Source organism: Brassica napus, chromosome C2 (assembly GCF_020379485.1).
Source record: "Brassica napus cultivar Da-Ae chromosome C2, Da-Ae, whole genome shotgun sequence".
NCBI lineage: Eukaryota > Viridiplantae > Streptophyta > Magnoliopsida > Brassicales > Brassicaceae > Brassica > Brassica napus.
The window spans coordinates 9,174,115-9,197,345 of NC_063445.1; the positions used below are offsets into that span (position 1 = coordinate 9,174,115).

The following is a 23,231-nucleotide window of genomic DNA, read 5'->3' on the forward strand; positions in this document are numbered from 1 at the left end:
TTAAAAATAAACTGACGGACAATTTCCATCAGAATTCGGTCGGTTCTATTTTAAGCGGTTAATCAAATAAATTTCGCAAATTTTCTTTCCGGGTAAAGTGAAAAAGTCCGACGAAATCTGTTCGTCACATTTATTTCGTCGGAATTCCGTCGGAATGTTTCGAGAATATCGCCAAATGAAGCCTCGAGAAACTATGAGTTTCTGCATGTCTTTTGATTGGTCGGGGTTAGAGTCCGTCGGAATTTCGTTGGTATTTTCCGTCGGAATTTTTGACGGATTTCCGACGGAATTTAGAGAAATAAGAATTTGGGGTTTCAAAACAACAGTCTTATGATCACTTAGAAATCTTTGATAGTATGTAAATGATTTATAAGAGGTTTGACTAAAATAGTTACTTGTTTCACTCGATATTATACAAAATCAAAATCTACTCTTATATTACCGTAATATGTTTGTATAAGTATATAAGTGTTATTGGAGGATGTTACGAATACGTTGATATGTATACATAAATAATTTTTTTATATAAAAAACTTTAACGGTGTGAACTAATTTCATATTATAAATTTATATATGTGTTATTTGGATATTTTAAGTATCAATACATTTATAATAACTTTGCAAATCTAAAATCTGTTTCGTCTTGAAAATTCCGACGAAAGTCAAAAACCCGTCGGATTTCCGTCGGAATATTTCGATGGAATTCCGACGAACTTCAAATCCCTATCGAAACCCCAAAATTATAATATTCTGTCGGAATTTTGTTGGATATTTCCGACGACCTGACTTTCGTCGGTATTTCGTCGGAGTTTTCCGACGAAATACCGACGAAATACCGACGAACATGAAATTAAATGTTTCGTAGGTATCTCGTCGGTTTATCTCGTCGGAATGTTGTCAAAGAAAACCGACGAAAATATTGTCCGTCGGAATGTCCGTCAGAATGTTGCGTGTTTTCTTGTAGTGAGTACATACACATTGAAATTATTAAACACAATATTTATGAATACAATTTTGTATAATAAAAATTACATAAAATAATAATAAAACACACATTAATTCATAAAAATATATAAAATAAAAATTACTCATTATTTTCATTTCCGTAGTATTCCCATATATGATCAATCAACGCATTTCGAAGTAAGAAATGAGCCTCTTGATTTTTTATCAGAAGATTACGAATTAAAAATTGTTGGAAACGAGCATTTTCATTTATCGCCATTTCAACGGTTGCTTGTGGTGCCGGTCTTGCAATTTTCATTTATCGCCATTTATCAGTGTATGGATTATAATTTGTGTAATATATGTGTGTAATATTTATTGTTAAATATTTAATCTTGCAATTTTGATCTTTAATTTGTAATATATTGTTCAATGTAATAAAATAGTTCTGTGAAATAATAAATATATTTTATGTAATATTATTTTTTATTAATTATTTTAGTTTTAACATATTTATATATTTTATGTATTAATAATATATATATATGTATATATAAGATATGTTTGAAAATTTAAGTGAAATATAGTTATAAGGATTAAAGTGATAAGAAAATTAATACTAGTACAAATATATGTAAATTACAAATTTATAAGGACTAAAATTCAAAGTAAATAGTGTTTTGAGGACCTGAATAGTAGAACCTCAAATTTGAGGTTTATCTATTCAAGCCCTCAAAATTTGAAGGTTTAAAAGTCTGTTGGAGAGCTAAAAACCTCAAAATTTGAGGGTTTGAAGGTCTATTGGAGATGTTCTTAGTAAAAAAAAAGCAGAACAAGATGCTTTAAAAGACCGAGGAAGTGATTGGTATTTACACATTTGGGCTTTGAAGACTTAAATTTGGATATGACAAGTGAATGACGCATCAAGCGTTGGTGTAGGTTGACAAGTGACCATATTCACCGAAAACCAGAAAAATAGTGCACGGGCCCTTGCGCTCAAGCTGGCCGAAGCAGTTCAGTTGGTTAGATTATTAGTACAATGCCGCCTCATCCAATACCAATAGCTTAGAGACAATGTACCACTTTCTTGTCCGGGTCCCGAGATATTCAGTTTGAAGCGAATGTGGTGATGTAAAGTACTTTTAGATAAATTTTATATTAATTAGTTAAATTTCAAAATGTTTAACCGGTCTACATTTTCTTGTAAAGGACCGACATGACATGCAATAAGGCTAAACACCTTAATAAAGCTTAAATGCAGCCAGCAATCCTCTAGACTATATCAGCGAAGTTATTTTACCACATGTTCTTTTTACAATCAATTTCACAAAACAAATATGACATGGCTACTGAAATTGATGACATGGCTTCCGAAAAAATATGATATGGATAATTTCATTTAATGTTGATTTATATTTTTGGCAAACTTATTAGAATATGGTAATAATTCATATATTACATTTAATATTGATATTTTTTTTTTGGTAAACTTTTTTAAAATATGGTAATAGCTCATACATCATCTATAAAATAAATATATTCATATATAACATTTCAAATTTCGAAATATTATTATTTTGTATACTTATACAATTTGTATTACTAAAGCTTTCAAAAAAAAATTTACAATTTTTTTAAAAATTTAAATATCTAATCGTAAGATCATTAGTCTTATATATCTACAAATTTTATAAATATTGTTTAGGTTAAATATTTGATAATTATACAATTTTATATTATTTTTATTAGTTTTATACAAATTGATTTAATATATATCAAATCTATATTAAATATTAGTAAGAAAATAGTAAAATCTATAAAATTTAATAAAATTTATTTTTAAATATACGTTAGATTAAAAAAAAAAAATTACTGCACATGGTGCAGAAAAAAACATAGTATATTTCCTTATATCTTAAGTTTTTCAAATTCATACATCTCCTGAAATTTTGATACCATATATATCAGATGATTTGGTATTTTTTGTCAAATCATTACGTCGCACTCAAACTCATCACGCACTCAAACTCATCAACAAGACCATATACGCACTTAAATATATTCAGCACAGTCACCATATCTTCTTTTTTTTTTAAGTCAGAACTTTAGTCTATAGATGCATACAAGAAAACAAATCTTACTATAGTATTAGATGGGTTGATTTTGAATATGAATACAAAATCACTTCTTTCTTTCTTTTAAAGGATCGTTTATGTAGAGCGTTGCGTATATTAGCCACTCATTTAGGGCCCTTCGTTTTATGCAAGAGGCACTAACATTAATAAATGTATAAGTACCATCAATCAATTGTAAACCCTAATTTCTAGCTACATATTCAAAAGAGATTTGTCATAATTTTTTTGCATATGCATTTACATTATGTTCAGAACAATTAAGTGCTAAAACATGTTTCGAAATCATTTTTCTATTCCGTTAATTATCCTAATTGGAATTTGTGATTTTACCTGTTTTAAACAATCACAAAGTTCACCAGAATTACAAAATTGTATATATGTTCTGTCATGACACGATTCTGCAAGTTCAATTACAAAAAAAAAGGAAACTGAATTGTTTTTTTATAATATAATTTAGATAAAAAAATTTGATTGGTAGTGATGGAGAATCATAGAATATTGAAAAATACAAAAAAGCAAAATAAAGTAATAATAGAAAATAATAAACTTAATTACGAAAATAGAAATTCTACTTTAGAATGGTAATTCTTTCCTTTTCCAATGACTTTATTCTTACAGATTGTTTTTCATATATATCAAGTCTGAACCTAACCCTTAGGCTTCAACTAAATGATATGTTGTATATTAGTTAATTTTATTAATAATCGGCGTCCATATATTACTATTTGAATTCACTATATTCCAGTTCAAGGCAATTTGTTGTTGAAAAAACATATATAAGTATATTGAATTGGCTGAGTGAACCCCAAAAGGATTGAGATTTATTCCCAAGAAAGCAGATGAGTGAACGGAATCTAATACTCCGATGACTGTATAATTCAACGATATATAAAATGAAATCCAACTAGATCATATTAGTTTATATATAATATACAAACTATATGGTACATATTCGTAGCGACTTAAAAATGCTATGAGACATGCCTAATTTACCAACTCTAACCATACGACGGATACATCGACACGCATTAATGCTAAATCGTAATATTTTCCTTTTGATTCCATTCATGTTTAACAGTGAGATTAAATTATATACAATCACAAGCATATAGACATATACGTAAACGCACACATCACTGATGCAATTTGTAACACTTTAGTGCAAGTATGTAACCCAACGTTTAATTATTACTTCTTCTTTTTGCGTTGTGCTTATTCATTAAAGTAATATCAAAATGTTTAATTTACTGAAAAGCATGGATTTTTAGGGTTCATGACTTCATGTATTTTCTTATTTGTCTATAAATTTATGTATTAACTGGAAAAACTTTTGGTATAATGCATATTCATAATTTGAGTAATTAAACTCATCTGGTATTATCTTTTGTGTATTTTAAGTTTTTAATAGAACCTACTGAGCTATAGTTTGATATATTTCTAAAGGAAATTAACATTTACAACGTATATGAATCGAATCAAATAAATAAACAACAACATTTAGCTGAGAATGGACCCTACAAGTTTCAATAAATAACGACCCCTTGTGAGGGTTAAGGCCACAACACCAGCTTTTCTAAGTCTTGAAAGCATTACTTTACTAAACCTAGCTCTATCTCTCTTCATAGTGTCGACATGGCTTGCGAAAACAACCTCGTTGTGAAGCAAATCATCGACTTATATACCCAAATCTCGAACCTCGAGAGTTTAAAACCATCCAAGAATGTCGACACTTTGTTCGGACAACTCGTCTCCACGTGCTTGCCAACGGACACAGATATCGATGTCACAAAAATACACGATGAAAAAGTCAAAGACATGAGATCTCATCTCATCAAGCTTTGTGGTGAAGCCGAAGGATACTTGGAACAACACTTCTCCACAATCATAGGCTCTTTTGAAGACAACCCACTCAACCATTTACACATCTTTCCTTATTACAACAACTACCTCAAACTAAGCAAACTGGAATTCGATCTCCTAGCTCAACACACAAGCCATGTCCCTACGAAAATCGCTTTTATCGGTTCGGGTCCGATGCCACTTACATCCATCGTCTTGGCCAAGTTTCACCTTCCCAACACAACGATCCACAACTTCGACATCGACTCAGAAGCTAACACACTAGCTTCAAACCTCGTGTCTCGCGATCCGGACCTCTCGGAACGCATGATCTTCCACACGACTGATGTGTTAAACGCAAAGGAAGGGTTAGACCAGTACGATGTCGTTTTCTTGGCGGCTCTTGTTGGGATGGATAAAGAGTCAAAAGTCAAGGCTATTGAGCATTTGGAGAAGCATATGGCTCCTGGAGCTGTGCTGATGCTAAGGAGTGCTCATGGTCTTAGAGCTTTCTTGTATCCAATCGTTGACTCTTGTGATCTTAAAGGGTTTGAAGTGTTGACCATTTATCATCCGTCGGATGATGTGGTTAACTCGGTGGTGATCGCACGTAAGCTCGGTGGTTTGGGTGAAGTTCGTAGCAGCCAGATCGAAAGGTGTGTGGTTATGCCTTGTAATTGTTCCAAGATCCATGCCATCATGAACAGTCGTGGTATTAAGAAGAATATGATCGAGGAGTTTACTGCCATTGAGTAAATACAAAAACACAACTCTCTCTCTATAGAGGTATGTATTTATGTTTTGCTCTTTTCAATTTTTGTATATCTGTTTGTGATGTGAGGGATATGTTTGTTAAGCCTAATAATTTTGTGAGTTCTTTGGTCGTCATCGGCGTGAAGTCACAGAAACCTGGTTGTATGTACTTTTAATTATTTGGATCAATAAAACATAAATTTGAAAATTCCTATTCATATATGAATCATGAAGGTCTCATTTGTGATTGAAATGAATCAAATGATAGTAGTGCCTACAAATGTAATAACGAAAAATAAATTGTTATCGTCGCTAACCAAACATATAATATACACTTATAAATGAATGTATAACGGTTGAAGAGATTCGTTACACTGATCAATATGATTGTCGAGCAACAACAATATGGAAAGGGTCTAGTTTTTAGCCAACCATATACTTTTTACTTCAAGTTTGTATTTGAAAAAAATCATAAACCAGGTTTTGGAAAAATAGAAAAATGTTGGTACGTTGGTTGAAGAATATAAAACATAGTTAGGGCACATCTTGAGATTTTTAATTTTAACGACTCAAAATCTCACAAGATTTAAACATATTAATGTGTTTTGTATTACTATTCTTTAGTCCAGATTCTATCTTAACACAAGGACACTGACGAGGATGATTATGTTATAAATATCCTCTACAGTTATATAATTGTTTTCAAATCTAAGAAAACCTGCAAACTGATAACTCTAATTGGGTGAAAATAAATACTAAACAACTTGTGGAAAGCATCAAACACCACAATGCCAATAAGGAATAACAACTGATAAGAATTTTTTTTGATAAAAGAACTGTTTCTGAAACATGAAAGTAGAAACAGTTGAAAGTTGGTTCACTCTTACCCTAAATTTCTAGAACACATTAAATTTTAAAATTGGATGTATTAATTTAAATATAAAAAGTAATTTATAAATTTTAATTATTTTGAATTGAAAATGTAATATTTATCTTGTGTTTTCTTATAATAAGAATATAGAAATCAGAAATTATTGATCGGACCGATTAACTCGATAACCCACCCTAGCACAACCCAAAAGTCTTTCCCTTTATGCTTTACAAGAAAATGAATAAATAAACAAACAAGAGAGATACAATGCAAGTGGTATAAATACATACATAAATGTTTTGATTTCCTGTTCTGATAGAGTTTGCAACTCGATTATTCACTCTATTTCTCTCGATCTCACTCTCGGTAGCTGAATAATACTTTTATTGAATAATACTGTTGAGAAACGGTTACAGCTTTTGTTCAACGATATTAAAGTTAAACTTGATTTTGGGTTATGCTTAATTATAGGTTCCAATAATCTTATTGGACTAAACCTAAAATTAAGCTCAAGTTCTAGAATCTTTCAAGAATTATCATCACCTCTTCAAGATGAAAAAATCTAGATATTGTATTAGAAAAATCTAGAGAATAAGAAAATATCTAGCAAATAAGGAGGCGATGGTGGAATAATCTAGATATTTGTAAGATAGTTTAGGAGGCTATAAACACCTCATCATCCTTTCATTTGTAATAACACAAAAAGTTGAACAAGTGTAATAATAAGAAAATTTTTTAAAGAAAGAAAGAGCGTTCTACTCAAAGTTCTTTAAATCTTTTTGAGAGTTCTTCCATATTATTCTTCATACTTAGAAATTCTCTTGGTTCTTTCGGGTTCTCAGGTATTACAGTCTTGGGCTAGTGTTAAGCACTATCAAGGGTGGTTTCTTTACATGGTATCAGAGCCAAGCTAATCTTGTGCTCATCAAGATCGGGTTTTTAAAGAGAGCTCGGGTATATTCTAAGTATGGAATCAACGGGTCGTGTTGTTGGATTGGGAATGGAAATCCTAAACCAATCTAACTACCGGTTATGGAAGTCATGCATGGAGTCATACCTGGTGATTGAGGACTTATGGGATGTCGTCGGTGGTAACAACACAACACCACCAAGGGAAAATGCTGCAACCCCAGAAGTGACAAAGGAGTGGACACGGAAAAATGCCAAGGCAGAGTTTGCTTTGAAGAGATCCATATCTTCAAGCATATTTGAGCATATCTCAAGATGTACTTCCGCTAGTTCCATTCGACAAGCTTTAGATCAACTGTTCAACAAAAAGAATGAGGCCAAGCTACAATTATTGGAGAATGAGCTTGCGAATGCGAAGCAGGGGGAGTCTTCAATATCGGAGTTTTTTTATCAAGGTAAAGAACCTATGCTCTGAGATTAATACTCTAAATCTGGAAGAGTCAATTTCTGAAGCACAGTTGAAGCGGTCTATCATTCGAGGTCTACGGCCTAAGTATACACCGTTTGTGACTTCGGTTCAAGGATGGGCTACACAGCCTTCCTTGGAAGAGTTTGAAAATTTGCTATCTTCGCAAGAGTCATTAGCCATGCAAATGTCAGGAGTCAAAATTAATGATGACTCGGGAAGCGCCTTTGTAGCTCGGAGACAACAAAGCTTCAAGGCGAAAAACAAAGATGGAGGTTCAAGACACAATGATGGAAGTGAAAGATCTTCTATGGATAAGAAAAAATTCAAGTGCTACCGGTGTGGAAAGTTTGGGCATTTCAAAAGGGATTGTCGAGTCAAGTTGAAGGAAACAAATATGGTGGAGTCAAAAAGTCATACGAAAGACGAAGAATGGGGGAAATGTTTCACGGTGGAGGCTACACATCCAGGTACACCCACAACTAAGAACTTGAGAAATGATTGGATTGTAGACTCGGGTTGTAGCCATCATATTACCGGAGATGAGAAGTTATTTTCTAGTCTTCAACATCATGACGGGAAAGAAGCCATTATTACCGCTGATAATTCAATCCATCGAGTTGAGAAGGAAGGGACTGTTGTCATTAAAGGAGATGATGAAGAACCGATCACCCTCAAGAATGTGTACCATGTCCCTGGAGTAAAGAAGAATCTTCTTTCGGTGGTGAACGCGGTCGACTCAGGTAACTATGTTCTATTTGGCCCAAGAGACGTTAAGTTCTTAAGGAATATTAAAGAATTAAAGGCAGATGTTGTTCACACTGGAGCACGCATCAAAGATTTATATGTTTTATCGGCCTCACACACCTATGTGGAGAAGATGAGCACGAATGACAATGCTTCCATCTGGCATGCTAGACTTGGCCATATAAATATGACCAAGCTTAAGGTCATGGTGAATAAAGATTTGGTTCATGGGCTTCCAAAATTGAAGATTCGAGATGGAGAAAAAATTTGTGAAGGTTGTCAATATGGAAAGTCACATAGACTTCCATTTGATCATTCAACCTCAAGGTGCAGCGGTCCATTGGAGAAGGTCCATATTGATTTGATGGGTCCAACAAGAACATCTTCATATTTCGGGTTTCGCTACATGTTGCTGTTCGTAGATGATTTCTCATGGTAGACTTGGGTATACTTTGTGAAGGAAAAATCAGAAGTATTTCAAAGATTTCAAGAATTCAAGGTTACCGTGGAAGAAGAGTTTGGTCGGAAGCTAAAGACTCTAAGGACAGATAATGGAGGAGAATTTATGTCAAAGGAGTTTCTCTTTTGCCAAAAGAATGGTATTAAGAGAGAATATACATGCCCGTATACACCTCAACAAAATGGAGTAGCAGAAAGAAAGATTAGACATCTAACCGAGACGTGCAGAAGCTGGCTACATGACAAGAATTTGCCTAAGGCTTTATGGGAAGAAGGCATGAGATGTGCAACTTATGTCATCAACCGGATGCTACTCAGTCCAAACAACATGAAGTCTCCTTACGAGATGATTCACGGGAAGAAGCCAACGGTGAAGCATCTCAGAATATTTGGATCAGTCTGTTACGTCCATGTGTTCGACTCTCAAAGAACAAAGTTGGAAGCAAAGGCAAGGAAGTGTATCTTTGTCGGTTACGATGAACAACGGAAGGGCTGGAGGTGTATAGATCCAGAGACACATAAATACACAATATCTCGTGATGTTGTCTTTGACGAAGTTTCATCCTACTATGGACCACATCAAGTCTTAGATGAGCTAGATGGTTCATGTTCCTCCAAGACTGATGAACAAATTATTCAAGTTCCAAGTAATAATGAAAGCTTTGAAAAGGAGACTCAAGGTGAAAGGGGGAGCGTTGACCAAGCTGAAGAAGAAGAGCATGATCATGGTTCTGTCGCTAATGAACGACCAAAAAAGAACATTGTCAAACCCGCTCGGTTTAGAGATGAAAGGTTCGTCACCACTTACTCTTGTTACTTTGCAGCTCCTCTAGATGAAGATGAGCCATCATCTTATGAAGAAGCAAAAGAAGTTGAGGAGTGGGTGACCGCAATGAAGAAGGAGATTGATGCTCTCATGAAAAATGAAACATGGAATTTGGTTCGGAAACCAAAGGATGCTAAACATGTTTCTTGTAAATGGGTGTATCGACTAAAGAGAAAGGCGGATGGAGCATTGATAGATACAAAGCAAGGTTGGTTGCTCGAGGATTCTCTCAGAAGTACAGAGAAGATTATGATGAGACCTTCAGTCCAGTAGCAAAGATGACTACGGTACGCTCACTCTTATCACTAGCTGCAAGCTTTAGATGGAAATTATGGCAGTTAGATATGAAGAATGATTTTCTCTATGGTGAGCTTGATGAGGAAATTTTTATGGAGCAACCACCTAGTTTTGAGTCACAAGAGTAACCTAACCATGTGTGCAAGCTAAAGAAAGCCTTGTATGGATTAAAACAAGCTCCACGAGCTTGATATGGAAAGCTTGCTCAATTTCTTCAGTTTTGCGGGTATATGGCATCAAATGCTGATCCAAGCCTATTCTTCAAGAGAAGTGGAAGAGTTCATGTAGTAGTTCTCCTCTACGTGGATGATACGATCATTACTGGAAATGACGATGCTGAAATTGCTCGTCTACAAGAGGATATGTCGGTGAGGTTTGAGATGAAGAAGTTAGGCGAGCTGAATCACTTTCTTGGTCTAGAGGTTGAGAGGTTAAAGGATGGAATATTCATTGGCCAACAAGGTTATGCAAAAATGATTGTTGACAAGTTTGGAGTACACCAAGGAAAGGTACGTTCTACTCCACTGGATACTAACATAAGGCTCAAACGCGATGAAGGATTCTTGTTAGCCAATCCTCGACCTTATCGCTCTCTTGTTGGAAGTCTTCTATACTTAACCATTGTAAGACCAGATATTGCTTTTGCGGTTGGTCTTGTAAGCCGGTTTATGCAGGAACCAAGGAAGCCACATCTAGAATCGGCAAAGAAGATATTAAAGTATGTGAAGAACACTCTTGGCATGGGACTGATGTACAAGTATAATGTCAAGGTTTCTCTTCATGGTTTCACAGATGCTGACTTTGGTGGAGATTTAGATGATCGAAAATTAACTTCGGGGTTTGTGTTCTTGTGTGGAGACACAAGCATTTCATGGTGCAGCAAGAAACAAGCAACAATGTCTTTGTCTACTACCGAAGCAGAGTATAAAGCTTCAACACTCGCAGCCCAAGAATGTATATGGCTTCGAAGACTCCTTGAAGACTTGTTTGAGTCAATAAATAAATCGGTTACCATCTATGGAGATAATCAAAGTGCCATCAAGCTGGCCAATAATCCAGTGTTCCATGGAAGGACGAAGCACATTGAATTGGAACATCATTTCATAAGAGAGAAGGTGCTTGATGGAACAATTGAAGCATTGGAGGTTCGAAGCGAGGACAACATTGCTGATATCTTCACCAAGGCATTACCAAAAGGTCAGTTCGAGATACTCCGCTCAAAGCTCGGAATGATGGACAAAATCATGTTTAAGGGGGAGTATTAAAGTTAAACTTGATTTTGGGTTATGCTTAATTATGGGTTCCAATAATCTTATTGGACTAAACCCAAAATCAAGCTCAAGTTCTAGAATCTTTCTAGAATTATCATCACCTGCTCAAGAAGAAAAAATCTAGATATTGTATTAGAAAAATCTAGAGAATAAAAAAATATCTAGGAAGTAAGGAGGTGATGGTGGAATAATCTTGATTTTTGTAAGATAGTTTAGGAGGCTATAAATACCTCATCATTCTTTCATTTGTAATAACACAAAAAATTAAACAAGTGTAATAATAAGAAAAATTCTTAAAGAAAGAAAGAGTGTTCTACTCAAAATTCTCTAAATCTTTTTGAGAATTCTTCCATATTATTTTTCATACTTAGAAATTCTCTTGGTTCTTTCGGGTTCTCGGGTATTACGGTCTTGGGTTAGTGTTAAGCACTATCAGGGTGGTTTCTTTACAAACGAAACCCTAAGTACAATTGGCTTAACCCAAATGGAACTCCCAAGACTAAAGTCTCTAATCTCAATTAATCAAAAGCTAACTGACTACAACAGTCAAATCTCTTATTTATAGTCAACTAGTATTATGAGCTAAACCAATAAGATTTGCTCATGCGTCCAGCTCATCATTCTTCTCCTCATCATGACTCGGTTTACCTTTCCTCTTGCGATAATAGCATTGATGGAGCTTATCATGTTCCCGGTGACTACCAAACGGTCCAAACCATTTGAAAATTATAGCAATAATTTTTAGTTGAGCTTTTGAGGTTAATCAAAACATACGTCGATATTGAATAGCCAAAATCTAAGACTCGCTTGAAATTTAATATGCTGAGCATAAGAGTTCTTAGACGGTCATGCAAAGGATCTTGTGATTATCTAATTAACCGTTTCTTAAAAATGAAAGTAGAAGATTTTCCCACAGGGAAGCTAGAGTTACAGCGAGGTCTAGATCCCTTCTTATTTGAGTAACCAGGAAAATACCATTTGCTAAATTCCATCTCTTGAGTCAAACACAAACCATTTTCTTCAGCCAGAGTCACTATCTTCCACTCGCTAAATGGATGAGCCGTCTTGTGAGTAATGTGAATCTCTCCATCTTTGTCTTTCACCATCTTCTTTGAGCTCTTCAAAAATTCTCTCACAAGTTCTTGGTGTAACCTGTGATTACCCACCACATTTTCAATACATCAAAATAATCCCCCAAGAAAAAAATACAGAAACGAAGCAGAAGGGATACATTACATGATGTACTGTCTATGGTGCTCACTACCAAAACCAAACCCTGAATGAGGAAAATTAAAGATTATTCTATTATAACGCTCTGATCTTGGAGCAAGCCTCATGGAGTGCACGTTAAATCATGGATCTCGGTGCAGCCGAGTCTCGTCAATTCTTCTATGTTAGCTTTCCCATTCGCATAGTTAAGCTCTATTTCCTCTGCAATATTTTTGTTACAAATATTTATTACCAAAATCATATGACATATATATATGGTTCCTTAATAAATGTATACAAAGTAATATGAGTTGATTGGTTTACCTCGAGTATCGAGAGAGGTTGCAGTGAGATTTGTTGCAGAACCAAAGGCTCTAGCTAAAGATAGAGAAAAGGTGAAGTCTCCTTCTCCGACCAGAAGTATCCTTTGCTTATTGCTGTATTGTCTTAACCTTTTGGTTTTCATTTCGTCGTTATATTTTTTTCTTTTCAATTTTCACACATTGACGATATATAGAGTTTTTGAGTTTTTTCCGACGAAATTAGAATTTTATGACGATATATAGAGTTATAGACACATGTATGATGTATTAAGAGACTACCGTTAAATGTTTGGTTCTGGAATCCGTCTCTTCGGACTCTGCGATAATTTATTTGCTTCAAAGAGCACTTAATTTTTATATACATGCACCATTTTGCCGGCCCTCTTTCGTTTTCGATTGGTTGCTACCAATGTACCCAGTCATGACATTTACGAGCCGTTTATAGCATTTCACATTTTTCTTTAAAAAAAAAAAAAATTTTAACCAGTAAAATTTGTAACATATAGTATTATTCATAATATTTATGTATCTCAAACATTCAATGCAGTATTAATTCATGCACCATTTTGAATGCTATTTGACGATAAGAATTAGACCCCTCTTGTTTCCAACTCGCTATAATATGCTAAATTGTTCCAATAGCAATTTAGGATAATGGTTGTACTGATTTGTTCCTAAACTGTCTATTTTTTTTGTCAGCATACATTATAAGCTCAAATGGTAGTCATGTTTGTATCGCTTTTCTAAGAAACACTAGGTCCGGGCCTTATCTACATTTGAGTCAATTTACTTTTCTGAATTCTGACTTATAAAGAAGAAGGAACAGGGGACACCTAATCATAATAAAAATGAAATAGAAATTCTTCCATAATTTTTGTTAAAAACTGTAAATCTATTAACTTGAATATAAAATAATATTTCAAGTGTAATTTTGTCTTTCATAATTTTCAAGTAAAGTTACAAAAAGTATTTTATCATATTATTTAAAATTTACATACGTTCTAAAATTCATAAATGCATATTAAAATACTAAAAGCTTGCAAAAATATTTTATAGAAAAAAAAATATGAAATAAACATATAGGGATGACTAGGAAGGAAACTCATCAATTTTAGTTGTTTGATAGATTCCCACGATTAAATAATCAATCAACAATTCGTTAATATGATTTTTTATTGAAATTGCAGAAAATTTAAAGAGATGCAGAAGCCTTCTTAGGCTCGGCTTCGTTTCTAGCCCACACATATGAATAAAACTCAAATGAACCTGCCCAAGAACACACTTTCATACCAGGGCTTCTTCTTAAACATGAAAGTCGAAGATAATCCAACAGGGAAGCTAGAGTCACAGTCAATTCCACTTCCCCTCTTGTTGGAGTAACCTGGATATTGAAACGTATAAAATTCTTTTTCTCTGACACAATTCAAACCCTTTTCTTCACCAAGAGTCTTGATATTCCAACTGGTAAATGGATGTGCTATCTTATGGGTCACATGAATCTCTCCACTGGCATCAACCAACTCTTTGGCACTTAGGAAAAAGCCTTTCACCACTTCTTGGTGTTGCCTACGTCCGCATAAACTTGTTTAATAAACCAAAAATGGAACACCAACAAATCAAAATATATACCAAAGAAACAAGATTTACATACAAGATGGTGTAGCTATCAGTCTCGCGACCAAAATGAAACCCTGCATGAGGGAAATTGAATATGATTCTATCATACACAATCGACCGGACTACGCGATGATCTTTATCCATGGAGTGAACATTAACACCATGAATCACGGTGCACCCACGTCGCTCCAACTCTTCTACGTTATTCTTGGCATCCTTGTACTTCTGCTCTAACTCCTCTACAACAAGTAAATTATTTTTTTTTCACAGCAATTATACATGCTTATGATACCCTAATCATAATTTGACATATTTAAAACTGAACTAAAAAAAACAATGCTGGCCTGTAGCCTCTAAAACGATACGTACACACTTTGACTATTACTTACCTCGAGTATCAAGAGAAGTTGCAGTGATGTTAGTAGCCGAACCAAAAGCCTTGGCTAGACATAAAGAAAAGGAGAAGTCTCCTTCTCCAACTAGAAGTATTTTCTGCTTATTGTTGTAATGACTACAGGTTATAGTATTTGAAAACTCCATTTCGTCTACATGCTTTATCCCCTCGCACTATGCATATATTTATATGTAGCTATACTGGATATGAATTGAATGGATCAAAGAGTTATTTTTCTTTGTTAATTTGACTCTTCGAATGTTGTGAGTAGTAATTATTTACTTTTGACCAGCATTGATCATTTATTCTCATTCAGCCATACATAGTAGTGCATCTTTAAGAAGACAACGGGCACAAAATACTACTCCCTACTAGTACTACTATTTGAATCCAACATAGTGTTATCCTTATTTAAAAAAATAAAATATTCGAATAATAATCACCACTATTAGTTTTTCTTTTGCCAAATCTATTTGCTCTTCTTGAATTTATCAACAGTTTTATTATTATTTTTCGTCAACAACCGTTTTACTCAAATAAAGATAGTGTAAACTAAAAATTGAAACCGTGCTCAGCTGTTTCGGTTATGAAAAAATATTTTAAATAACTTATTTATAAAAAAAATTATTAATATTATTATAAAAATAATGGAAAAGTCTATCTTTATTCATAATATAGAGGTTCTTTATATAGAAGATTACACCGTCATAGATAAATGGAAAGATTACGAATCATAATCTCTTGGTTATGAGTCATCCACAATCTGGTTCATAACACTCCCCCTTGGATGCCATAACCATTTAGAGCTTGTAATGTTCTTTAATGTTGCCTCATTAAAACCTTACCAGGAAAATCAAATTGGGACAAAACCATGGTGAAGGAAAAAGAGTACAACACACATTACTCCCCCTGATTTGGACATTACTGAAGGTCCCTTGGACCTCTCCAATTTTCTGCAATCCGTGGGTGATGAAGATCTTGAGCAGAATATGATCCGTCCTCGAACATGATAGTTGGTTCTTCTTTACCATCGGCCATGCCACAATCTGATCGAACATATTGAGTCATCGACCTCAAATACACACACGAAATCTTGGATGATGTTGCTGTGATATGCGTGTACCACCATGTGTAAAACATAACCTGTCTGAAAACAAATCAACAAAACCAAATAACCCCTCTTTGGACTGGTTAGTATAAAATAAACCAAAATCAAAGGTTTCTTCATCATCCTTCTTATGGACCAATCAGATCAGTGTCTAAAACAAGACTTCTGCATCGTCCATCTCAGGACTAAATGGACTTCTTTATCGTCCACCTTTGGACTGAATGGATCATTGTCCAAAACAAGTGATCTCACGCCCATGTACTAGATAATGGGTGAGACTGGTCCATATTAAATCTCTTGAGTACCCTTTTCTGTATATACTATTTGATGCACGAGGATTTCATTGTTAATGTACTCAAGCTGTAATCCCAAACAAAACTTTGTTTTCCAATATCTTTCATCTCAAACTCTTTCTTGAGATATTCAATTGTTTGGGAAATTGTATCCAGAGGTTCCTAGGATATTCAGATCATATACTTTGATGATTATCAATATTTTTCTCGAGAACTTGATGTACTTTCAGCTCAATACTCTCTAGTACTTTCATTATCCAGTGAACCATATAATTATGCAGTCATTACATCAACTTGCTGCAAGTCTAATTTTCTCTCTTATATAGCCAGACTTATGAGAAATCTAAAAGTAGTTGCATCCACCACATGGGAGTATGTCTCCTCATAATCTACTACTGGTCTTTGTGAGAATCCTTGTGCAACATCAGCTTTATATCTCACGATTTCTATTCCTCACAAGACTCATTTATATCTACTGGTTTTAACATCATATGGCGTATTAATCATATGGCCAAATACGTCTTTCTTCCTTAAACTATTTAACCTCACGTTTCCATTCAATCCAATCTGTTCTACGAGTGCGCACTCTTATATTGACGTGGGTTCATGATCCTCGCCTATATTCATAAATTCAAGTGCTACCTTTTATTCAAATAAATCATCTTATGTCGACATTCCTTATTGGTTCCATTATGTTCCAGACATGATATAATCGATTGAGATTCATTATTATCAGGACCTTTAATACTTTGCAGCTTGGCGTCCCAAGCTACATTGTTTGGTACCTGTACCTTAGAGCCGACCGGCTTTATCTCCATGTCTGGGATGGTTTCCTTAGTAACCTCGGATTTGGATTTTGATTATCATTCTTTGCACCTTTCTTTTGTTTCCGAGGATTCTTATCTTTTGGAACCTATTGGTCTACCACGTTTCGTACGTTGTCTAGACTCTGTAGCAACTTGACTGTGTCTCTTATTGGACATCAAATTCGTGGGTGCTTTACAAGCTGGTTTATATATGACTTAGTCATTCTTTTTCGGGTCAGCAAATGTGTCTGGCATTTGATTAGCTAGCTTTGTAAATGTATAATCTTTGGACGTCTATTTCACATTCTTTAGTCCGAGGATCTTGCCAAGACATTGATGGTTGATTCTATTTTATTTCTTTTACCATTTTTTACCAGATTTATTATTTTTCTTCTCCTGGTCTTAAAATAATATGTGTATCTGGCCTCAAATATAATAACACATAGTTGGCTCAAGGTACTTTATTATTGTGGGAGAATCATATCCAACATATATCCCCATCCTCCTTTTGAGGTCCCATCTTAGTTCTCTGTGGTAGAGCAATTAGTACATAAACATCACATCCAAATGTCTTATGATGGGGTATGTCGGGCTCTTGACCCGTTAATAATTGTGATAGGGGATATCTATGCTCACTAAATGGCCTGATGCGTATTAACTTAGGTGCATGTAAATTTCGTATGACCCAAGCTGTGAATGAGAGTTTTGACCTCATAAGTTATGGTCTATCAATCAGCTATTTGTGTTTTAAAAGATTTCGGCCAAGCCGTTCTTGGTATGGACATGTATCAAAGAATTGTCCACACTTACCCCCATGGACATACCATAATCATTTAAACGCTTGGGACATGTATTCACCAGTATTATCTAGACATATAGTCTTTATTTATGAAAAAATGGCTCGTAGCCGTTTTACTGGTGATGGTCTAATGAGTTTCCCTTGTGTACATGCTACATACGTGAGATTCTTTGGGATAACTATTCTTATCTTTTAATGTGTGCTTTTTGAATATCAATTTTCGCATCATGTTTGGACCAGGATGGCCAATCCGGTCGTGCCATAAAGTGTATATTTTCGCAGGCTTTTAGCTCTATCATACTAATCTATGCATAGTCTAGGTCAGTAGAGAATGCAAGTATAGTCTTTAGAACTTATTATGGCCTTGGACGATTTTATACATATATATGAAGGAACTCTTCGTTTCCTTCGCCCATTGTTTCAATATGGAAACCATTCATTCTTATATCTTTAAAACTCAATAGGCTGCTCTAACTCTTAGAGCTTGGTGAATGTAATGCATCACTGATTTCTAGATGCATACCCTTAGTCAATAATATATTAGCCTAGTTATAGTCTTTTTTCAGACTGGCGATACCTGCTTTAGTACTTATATTGGCGTTTTTCAGTGTACTCATATAGAAAAATCATTCATTCATTTAATCTAAGCAGACAATGTAATAGAAATAAATTCAAGGAGATAATAATCAGAGAAAGCATACAAGCAAAGTAATCACACAAGTTTGATGTCGAAATCAGATTATCAACTTGATTCTTTTAGGCAATCATAAGTCTCATATTCCATAAGATCATCTTGATCATGTTCAAAATTATTTTCACCATCTTTATAGACCAAGTGGGTTTCAGGATTCTTCCCTTTCAGACTCTCTTTGATAGAAGTCACAAAAATGTTTGAGAGTCCTTCATATCTTAGCCCAATGGTTCCCCATTCCATCTATGGCACACTGATTTGGTTGAGCTTTGTGGTTTAAAGGATATACCACGGCCACTGCCTTGACCATGGCTCAAATTGGGTTGATACCCACGGTCTCTGCCATAGTGATTCCCACAGCCAAATGTGTTATAGTGGCCATGGCCACATCCTTTCCACCCTCTACGGCTATGACCGTGTGGTATATCATTCTGGACGTGGTTACCTTTTTTTTCTTCTGCGGCCTTATTGGTATCAGGTAATGTGGTTAATCCAGAAGGTCTCAATTCACTGTTTCTCATCAGTAAGCCATTATTTTTTCCCAGCTACCAATAGACTCATCCACGGACTTATAGTCCTGGATTCTGGGATTCCTCCAATCAAATCGGGTCTTTGGTAATAACAGCCGTTCTTTGGTGATCATATCTCGGTTTTTTAACTCTATCCAAAGGTCTAGAGGATTCTCTATAGTCAGATACTGATCTTTGAGACTCTTAATAAGATGATGGCTAATAATTAATATTGCGATGTATCAATCTTTCTCATTTGGCATTATCGCCTTTTGTGATTCATTCACCAAGTCTTTTTGACTTTAGGATAATCTTTGTATCCAATGCCCACCATAAATAATTATCTCCAGAGAGATTTAGGGCAGCAAAATCTAGGTTGATTTTCGACATCTCAAATCTTATATCACTCAATATTTAGGTATAATTTTTATGCGGCCTTACTTTTAAAAACAATCAATTCCGTTTTCAATCTTGTGAGGACAATGAGACTATCAATCTTAAAGGCATTTAATCAATTAGTCAATTTCAAGCAAGTCTCAGCAATACTATTTCTATGTGTTCATAATATTATGGTTTATCAAGACTAGCAAAAACAGATTCAATTAATCATGTAATTAGAGTTTAACAATCAATGAATTTTAGCAAGACTAGTAAAAAGATTTATTAATCACTCAATCAGTTTCAAGGCTGATTTTAGCAATACTAGAATATAGATTTCAAGCATGAATTTCAATGAATCAGTTTCAAGGCTGATTGGTAATTAGCATAAACCGTGTGTAAATAATTTATCTAGTATCCGAATTTATCAAACCTCAAAAACATATAATCAGATCAATCAATTTAATCGAACTTAGCATACAATCTTAAACCTCAAAACATTAGATTTTATCATGAATCTATCAACCTAGCATACAGATTCTCAATTCTCAAAGACATCCAAATCAGATCAATATAACCTATCATACAGATTATTTAGGGTTTCTATTTAAAACAGATCAGATTATAAAACTATCAATCCTAGCAGATGATATTAAACCTCAAGAATCATGCAATCAGATCATTCGGATTTTAAACAAGTAAACCTCAATCAATCTATCAACCTATCGGATTATATAAGCAAAGCAAGCTAGCAACCTATCGGATTCAATCAATATTTTAACAGGCTGGTCGGTTTAAACAATTTTAAATCAGATGAACAATTAACCAAGCATGATGAGAAAATAAATCTGTGAATTTAACGGTCAAACAATTCTAGCAACATAGCATCAGATTCAATCAGATTTAAAACCTCAATGATCAAAACCGAAAACAGTTTTGATTTCAAAATATTCGATTAGGGTTTTAATATGTGATTTGATAATTATAGTATAATTAATTCTGATACTTATATTATTTAGAGTTTATAGATATACGGTTAGGGTTTATCGGATTTTAACTTGTAAAAACCGATTTGGGGTTTTAATCATGTAGGAACATGATTTAGGGTTTGGGGTATCAAAATTTTAGAGCTACGATTTACTCAATTAGAATTTTTGATCTATTACCCTATGGTTTTGATTCATAAAGATTAGGGTTTTAGGGTTTCATTTATCAATCAATCCATGTTCGATTATGGGTTCTTAGGTGTTGAATTACCTTTTAACCTTAGATGATTGTTGAATCGGACCACCAAAGGAGTTGAGCCGCGAGCTGGACACGAACGGGAGGCGAGCTGGAATGGATCGAGTCGCTTATATCGGGTCGCGGACGTTCTTTGTTGCTTGATCGGGAACGCCTTGATCGTCGGACCCGAGCTGTCTGATGTTGTTGTGAACGAGGAAGAGGTCGCGTGCTGGAGCTGCTCTCGGGTCGCGAACGTCTGAGCTAGGATTATGAACACCTTGAGCTGAAGCTGATCGGGGACGCGAACTGGAACAGATGCGGGAACAAGAGACGCGATCGGGGTTTAGGGTTCGTCGGATCGCCGGCTAGGGTTAAGGTTTTAGGGTTTTTTGATTTGGGTATTAGCTTAGGGATTTAGAGTTTCGTGCTGATAACGTGTTATAAAAGTAATGGAAAAGTCTATATTTATTCATAAGTCATAACATAGAGGTTTTTTATATAAGAGATTACACCGTCATAGATAAATGGAAAGATTACAAATCATAATCTCTTGGTTATGAGCCGTCCACAATCTGGTTCATAACAAATATGTGATTATGGTTTAGTTTGTCACTGTTAAAATATTTTAAATAACTTATTTATAAAAAAAATATTAATTCATATTATTTTATAACATCATATGATAACAAAAAATATCATTGTTAAATCAAAATGTTTTATATACTAATAAACCATAATATTTTGGAGACAGATACTTCGGCACAGACGATGATTAGAAGTTGGTGATGCATTTATCACCAAATCAGCTTTTAAATCTTCTGGTTTCCACCATATGAAGGAGTAAGGACCCTTCAAGCTCTGGGAACAGTTTTGATTTACTTAAGAATACCCCTCATTGAGAGGTTTGATTGATCGAACTCAGAACTCGGAACTCATGTACCATACATACATATGTATGTATCCTTAAAACTCCTGATAGGACTTTTAATTCATGATTTGAGTGTACTGCATGTATATGCAACTCTATGCACACAAGAGTACTGTTTTTGACTCCATAATGTCCCAATACTTTTGGGGATGAAAGCAAGAGTTGCTTACTTTAGCGCCACTCAAATTACGTTTGCGTGTGTTCTTAAGACTGTCTTTGTGGCGCGCTCTCCACAGAACAAAAAGGAATTCGAATCAAGCAAATTAAATTCATTCCGTTATCATATACGGTTAAAGACTAACCAAATCAATTGTGGGGGAAACTCATTCATTGAAGTGGTAAAAACCATGAGATGAAGATGTGATGAATTAAATTAAACACCTTTTTACCGAAAATAGTATGAATTATTCTCTTAAGTTTCTAGAGCAGCATTATCGGCTAAAACCTGTAAGGATTTCTAAAAGAAAAAAGATTAATATTTCAATTTTTTTAGTTTTTCAAAGCATGTCGAAAGTTGTCTGAGTGACAACTGTCTTTTAAAGTTTTTAACTATTTTGAAAAGTTGTTATTTTATCTCATAATTTTGCGTTATTCTCTCTCATAATTTTATTAATTTTCATTCATTTTAAATGTGTAGAACCCTTTTAGACCTTTTTATGATAATATTTTTTTCACCAATATACAAAAGTTATTTAAGATGAAAACAATTGTATATGAATAGCCATGGTCGGATAAGAGATTTCATGTGAGATTTCGGATGTCATAAGCATTTACTAAGAATATTAGTGAAAAAAATTATTTTCCATGATTTAGGTATTTATGTTTGTAGATATAACTTGTAAAAAATTTGGAGGCTAATATAATTGTTTCACTTGGCTCAAATCCGACCATGCCAATAGATGATGGAGCATGGAATATCATTTAAACTAGATTAGCATGTGCATTTGCATGAAAGGGTATATATTACACCTTAAAAGCAGACGTATGTGCTTAGCCTATTGCTAACTTGAGTTACATTAGCTACTAGTTGGTCAAGTGGAAAATTATCAAGCGTCGTAACCAACCAAACTAGCTGGTCAAGTGGGGAATTATCTAGTGTCTATATACACTCATTTCCCTGATTAATCCTAATTGAGCAACAATGTTGATGTCGGACCCGCATCGGTTCCTTGCAGCTTGGATGTGTGTCTTATGAATTCAAGTTGAGTAGTTATATATAATATCACTTCTAATATTTTGGTTTCAAATCCCCTATATATTATTTGAGAAACATTACAACTTCTTTTTGTAGCCACGTGTCATCACTAGAATGATTCTTAGAATCATTAGAGAAATATGTTGGTCCATCTAATTATATAATAAGCTTTTTATTAAACTAACAATAAATTCATCATTAATGTATTTTATTATTTCCTTAAATAAAATTTACGGAAT

General features: G+C 34.3%; 1 protein-coding gene, 1 non-coding gene and 1 pseudogene across 2 annotated transcripts; 1 reads left to right on the top strand and 2 right to left on the bottom strand.

The window, feature by feature from the left end:
- Positions 1-4,059: 4,059 nt before the first annotated feature.
- On the top strand, positions 4,060-5,861 carry LOC106379260 (nicotianamine synthase 2). The gene has a single exon (XM_013819267.3). It carries the CDS (start codon positions 4,713-4,715, stop codon positions 5,673-5,675), a length of 963 nt encoding a protein of 320 aa, XP_013674721.1. The 5' UTR covers positions 4,060-4,712; the 3' UTR covers positions 5,676-5,861.
- A 6,523-nt stretch (positions 5,862-12,384) lies between these two features.
- Positions 12,385-12,989, bottom strand: LOC106408417 (annotated as a pseudogene).
- A 1,132-nt stretch (positions 12,990-14,121) lies between these two features.
- On the bottom strand, positions 14,122-15,207 carry BNAC02G12530D. The gene is made up of 2 exons (XR_007319981.1): positions 15,057-15,207; positions 14,122-14,906 (listed from the first exon to the last, which is right to left on the bottom strand). It is a non-coding gene; the product is annotated as an uncharacterized protein At4g26485 (transcript).
- Between the last annotated feature and the right edge of the window lie 8,024 nt (positions 15,208-23,231).

Bases quoted from the DNA above. Each gene is read 5' to 3' on its own strand.
- LOC106379260 (XM_013819267.3), top strand. From the start codon at position 4,713: ATGGCTTGCGAAAACAACCTCGTTGTGAAGCAAATCATCGACTTATAT.